Here is a 6,130-nt window from a genome sequence, read left to right as displayed (position 1 = left end):
CAGAGTTTGTGTTATAATGACAGAGAGAGACAAGAATAATTTGTCTCGTGACTTGTGTTCTTAAAGGTTAATTTTCAACAAATTTAATAATTGCCCTAGAAACTGTACTTTAGTTCGGTATAATTCCTATGTGGTTGCCATATTTTAAACACTTTAGTTTTTAAGTAAAAATGAAACAAAATATGCAGGACCTCGAACTCAAGTTCCTCTCGCTCGTTCGGCTGTTTCCGTGACGTTTTACAACTGTGACGTAACAGTTGCCAAACACGCTTCGTTGCGCGCCGACCATTTTGTTCCTTTTAGTGCTGATGTTTTATGTAAATTTATCGGTGCTTTTTTCGTATTACATACTTTGTGAGACTATTTTTGTCTTGATATTGCTACTTTATGTTTGTTTTATGATAACATGGTTTACTGCGTTGCTTATGGTTGTAAAAACGGTTCGGCATCGGGTAAAAGTTTCCTTTCGTTTCCGTGCAAAGAGAAGGAACCGGCAAGGTGGCGACAGTGGGTGCATATGGTCAATAGGAAGAACTGGACTCCTTCACACCATGCAAAGCTTTGTCAAGATCTCTTTGAACGCTCATGTTTTGTGTCGAATCTCACTGTTTTAAATTCTGTGGGTTTCAAGCCAGGCAGGTTGAAACTGAAAAATCATCGACAGTATACAGGATCATCCCCACCATCTTTCTTCGTGCAGAGCTGAGGACTGATTTCAGCCTGCAACGTACAGGTTACACCCCTCTGAAGCCATCCCTTGCCATCACGAAAAGAACAAACTTAAAGGTATGTGTGCAGTATAAAGCGATAAACAATAACTAGTATAATATAATAATTTACAAAGTACAATTTTTTGAAGAATGTAACTAGACATACATATTTCATATTCATGAGCGTCTTTTGCATTTGTGGCACCTGAAAGTCAGTGAAACCTTGATTTCCTAGTCAAAACAGTAGTCAAATCTATCCCAAATAGAGTATATCCCAAGTTTAAAAGCTGGTAGATCATTTTGTAGATGTTTTTTGCATCATTTTAAATATGGAAAAGTTTGAAGAATTCCATTTTGAAATTTAACAATTCAAAATAAATTGAAATAAAACTATGTCTTGAACATGTTGAAGTAATCAAGTACATGTTATGTATTAAAAAGAAATTGTAGAGTTGTAAAAAATCAAATATAAACTCCATAACATATTTCCATAACTCATCATAATAAAATTAATCTTAACACAGTACTTTGACATTGTAATATTAAAGATAAATCTCATAAACCTCATAAAGCATGTTGTTTTAATATATAATCTTATTTCTTCAGCTTTTAGAGGACGATGCTGCTGATGACACAATGCCTACTTCTGTAGAGGAAGATGTGATTCAGCCCACCCATGATGATGACTGCCATGACACCAGAGCTGACTCATTTCAGAGTGTGTCTGTTCAGACTCTTGTAAGTAGATCATGATTGTTATATTAAAATTGCACGTGAAATAATACAGACCATATTTGTTGTCATGAGTTAGGCTTACCATTTTTCCACTGGAGGTATGACCGACTCGCAACCGACCTGGGCGCTATCAGTATCAGTCACAGTTCCGCTACTCTCGCTGGTGGAACTATCCTCATCACTAGAACTTGTCAGAACTGTGTCAAAAGCAAATGTTCTAGGTTCGTTCAGAGTAGGTTTGAATTGATATGGCGCTATTCGACACTTTTCAGAACATAAAGTCAAAACAGACTCCGCCTCTGTTTATCCGTATGCACTGGCCATGTTTATTTAGATTCAACGCGCTGGCGTTGGCGGTTTGTTTGGCAACTATTACGTCACAGTACGTTTTCTACCGGCAAACGTAACAACTAAAACGTTCGGATTGCCGCTAGGAGAGGGCTCTTTCTGCATCAAGTTCTATGTTTCATTTATTAGCACATATTTTTCATAAAAAATGTGAAACTGCAAAATTAATCAGTATGAGTAGTTCTTTTGACTGCAAAGTTTTCTTTTTTCTGTAAAATTACCTTTAAGTAACTGAAACAGTCTGTATGGACTTTAACGGAAAAGAGAATTAATTAAATTTCTGGATACAACTGTGGTAACCCACGAGGTAAACATCGCAAACAAAATACGGAAGATAAACTTTTTGAAATACTTATCAAGGGTAGCAGTCAGTCTCTCAGGAATATTACACAAATTCGTTAAAAGTATGCCACGTTGATGTGAAGCAGTACTGAAATCAAAGAAATGTTGACTACATACTAATTTGTGAAATTGGTTCATATTAGAACGTGTTATTAATCATTTTGTTGGCTAATTGCAATAAAAAGATCTTCAAAAATAAAGCAGCTGTAAAACACTTTAAATGAGAAAATGTAATTAAATAACGAAAAGCTCAAACAATTATCATTTGAGAATAGCTGCGGTCGGGTGCATTCTAAAAACATACAGTTTTCCATATTTTTCTGCTATCTGATGAAAATATAGAAATTAAGAGCATTTCTACGGGAGACCGCTTTTACCACTTCTTGTGTATATTATTTTAAAATAAGTAGATTGTGTGCTGTTTGTTCATTATTGTAATTTATCGCCAACAAGTCACAGATACCTATTTTAAAGAATACTGACTCTATACAAAGGATGACAGAAGTGAAATATTAAATGTGTATGTTTTTGTTATTTTATATCCGTAAGACAAAACATATTTCGAAGCAAGTGGTATTTATCAATACAGGTGACGGTGAGAGTTAAGTATATAGTTTATATTCGAATACCTAACAAAAGCTTTGTAATAATTTCGAATGCACTGTCTCTGATATTCATGATACAAAGTTTAATGTTAATTCGTTCTTTCTTTTCTTAATTAGTTCAAAACGTATTCATAAGAATGATATAACTAAAGCTAAGCTATGTTCTAGTTTTTGAAGCCACTCGGATTTAGTCAAAAGGCGTTCTCACTAAAGTATCTTCATAAATAAATATCCCTATCTAAACAGCATCACAATTTCCCTGATATGATGATCTATGAGTCTTGAGTAGTAAACTGGAACGACGACTCGAAATCTGTAAACTTAGTCAAGGAATTTGTGTTTTTACGGAATGTTTATTGAAATAACAACTAACGTGAAGTATTTGTTAGAAGAAGAGTTTACTTTTAATAAAGAAATAGGTAACAGAGCTATTCAATCAAGTAACGTGGCAAAATTAAATCACAAAAGACACTGCAAAATATTCCATCCAAATGATAGAGCCGAATTGAAGAGTTAACCTTCAAACAACTTTATGAAGTATATTTCAGACACTTTAAAACTTACTAAACTCTATAACTACTAATAAAAAGCGAAAACATAAGCTATTGTAAGACAGAAAGAACGTACATAGAGCATTACAAGTAATCAATCTGAAATAGCTTTATGCAATGGCTAATAATTATTTCTAGACTTTTTTGTAGTTTAAGATATATCCATTCTTACGGTTCTTGGAATAGCTCCGAGTTTTCTTTACATTTCACCATCTTGTGTCATTTCGCCATATCTAGACTGATTTGATATATCATCACAATATAAAGTAAAAAGTTCACAAAGTAAAGACATTTCATAATACACAGTTGAAATCTTTATTTCAAATTATCAACGGTTGTAAAAATCAATGAACGTGTTTCAGCATTGTTTCATGTCATATCAAGGAGTATGAAAAATAAATAGTTAAAGTGTGTTATTTTAGCACAAAAATCACTTTCATGTGACACAATTTTACAATTCAAAAACAAAGATCTTTCCATCTGCATAATTCCTGATTTTCTTAAGGTCAGTTGGGTTTCATTGTGTTTAGTTACTTCAATAGTTTCTTTGAGATTTCTAACAGTTATACCATTTGGTTAAGGCAAAAAAACATTTTGTTCACGAAATGATATGTCCATTGTAATTTACATGTTAAACTAATGCAGAATTTTTATTTTTATTTTTAATATTCTATTGTGCTCAATTATTTTAAAATTTAAGTTCCTTCAACTTTTACCAATGTACAACTGACCACGTGCAGATTGAACTTGTTTGCTCCATTAGATTTATTTCATCTTTAGGTTATTTAGTATTTCACTGATCTTATTCAATGATCACTGAATTGAAAAATAAAATTCATATGGCAAACCTGGGATAAGTGATAAAATACGATAATAAATAAATTTATGAGATTAATTACACTATATATGTTAAATTATAAAATACAAAATTAAAATATCTTGCAAGTTTTAAATTATTCCATTTTTTTATATTCTAAAAGCCAATAATTTTTAACTGTTTTAATCCTTTACTATTTCTTCCTCCAGCGTTGAACAGCAAAATTGCAAACGATATGGCAATCTAGTAGATGACATGACATATTGAGAGAATATCTACTGGTTTGGCATGCTAAGGCAAAAAAACTATAACAAAACAAACTTTAAAAAATTTTTCCCGAGCTTGGTCATGTGTGATATAAAACATTTTTGATAAAACATTCTACTAAAGATGGATATCAAATGGATTTATTTTAAAACCATAATAATAAATTAATCTTTTAATGTGTAAAATTTTGGATATCTGCTTATATATCGTCATTTACATTGCCCTGACCATTTATTTGGTACCACTTTTTTAAGTCAATTCTCCTTTTGAATATCAGTTTTAAAATGGAACCTATCCATACGAACTTCGAGTATTGATACTTAGTAATACATCAGCACTGTTTTGTATTTCATGGTATGTCCCAGCAAAGGTTGAGTGACTATCAATGATGTAAACTATGGTTGAAACTGTCTGTTGTATAGTGAGATCATTCAATAATTTTTCTAATTTTATTCAGCAAAAATATGAATAAACAATCTGTCTTACACAGTCATGGGAATAATAAGTTTCCCGGTAGTATCTTTCAATACAATACAATTCTAGTCTAGTCTCATTAGGTATGGAAACCATATATTATTGTTGATATTTTCTTCAGAAATTTAAGTTTGTTTAATAGATACCTAAATTAATGGCTTCTTCTAAGCTTCCAAGAACTGAAATAGTATGTATTCAAAGCCATAAAATGTGATCACATTTCTTGTAAATAATATGAAATAAATAGAGAGTAAAACATAGCATTTATGATGGATAACATTGACGGCAACAGATGTAAAGCAATTTTTCGTGACAGATGGCAAAGTCCACATATGAGAGAAAATTATTAACTTTTGTTTCTTCTTGTATTTTGTTTCGGGTAAAGCTACATGAAATCTATCTGCGCTAGACATTCCTAATATATCATTGTAAGACTTGGTCAACTCTTTTACCAACTGTAAGTCATTCTATAACGTTCCAACGGCTGAACGGGCGAGCATGTTTGGCATGATGGGAATTCAAACCCGTGCTCCTAAGATTACGTCGAGCTCCATAGCCACCTGGCTGTGTCGAGCCGCACTAATTAATTACAAACTAGCATTTATTTTCAAAGTAAGCGTTTCATGAGCTACTTAGATATTTAAACAATACTATTAGGTGTTAACTTTCAATTCATTTGAAAAGCTAATAGGGTTCAAGGTAGTATTGGTTAATACGGAATTATTTTATAAGCAATAGAAGTTAACATGTTTAAATGTGGATTCACTGTGTCATTTAAAAATTTATGACGTTCTTTGCAGTATGAAAATGTGACACACAGTTTTCTCCATTTCTAACGCCCTGGGAGCGTTGCAAACCATAAAAGGGAATGCTAATTAAAAATTATCTGAGTCATATGATAACACCTCTATTATAAGTAAATATATCTATAATACGTTGTAGTAAATACAAACTAATTATTTCCAGCTTTGTAATAAAGATCAGTAGTCACTATCGGAATAAATTAAGTATTTATTGTTTGTAAGAGTTATAAACTTCTGTGAATTAGTTCTGCCATGTACTATGTAATTTTCTATCACTGGTATCACCAACACGTTTTTCAAGTTTGTTACTGCGGCGAACAAAAGACTGGAAAATCGTAATCTACGTAATATTTATAAATTATCAGTATAGATTGCTGATTTCTGCGATTCAGTTTCATTTGGTATTTTATTGCCAGTGGTCGCCAAGACTTGTCGTAAAAGATATTACATTGTGACATTCAAACTTAAACCTGTAGCA

General features: G+C 32.2%; 1 protein-coding gene across 1 annotated transcript; it reads left to right on the top strand.

Moving 5' to 3' along the window:
• Window positions 1-295: 295 nt before the first annotated feature.
• On the top strand, window positions 296-1,582 carry LOC143254587 (uncharacterized). Its single transcript, XM_076509740.1, has 2 exons — window positions 296-786; window positions 1,317-1,582. Exons 1-2 carry the CDS (start codon window positions 586-588, stop codon window positions 1,461-1,463), a joined length of 348 nt encoding a protein of 115 aa, XP_076365855.1. The 5' UTR covers window positions 296-585; the 3' UTR covers window positions 1,464-1,582.
• Window positions 1,583-6,130: the final 4,548 nt, after the last annotated feature.

This window comes from Tachypleus tridentatus, chromosome 6 (assembly GCF_004210375.1).
Source record: "Tachypleus tridentatus isolate NWPU-2018 chromosome 6, ASM421037v1, whole genome shotgun sequence".
Classification (NCBI taxonomy): domain Eukaryota; kingdom Metazoa; phylum Arthropoda; class Merostomata; order Xiphosura; family Limulidae; genus Tachypleus; species Tachypleus tridentatus.
Note: the sequence above shows the minus strand (reverse complement) of the source record. Positions and strands in the feature narration are given on the sequence as shown.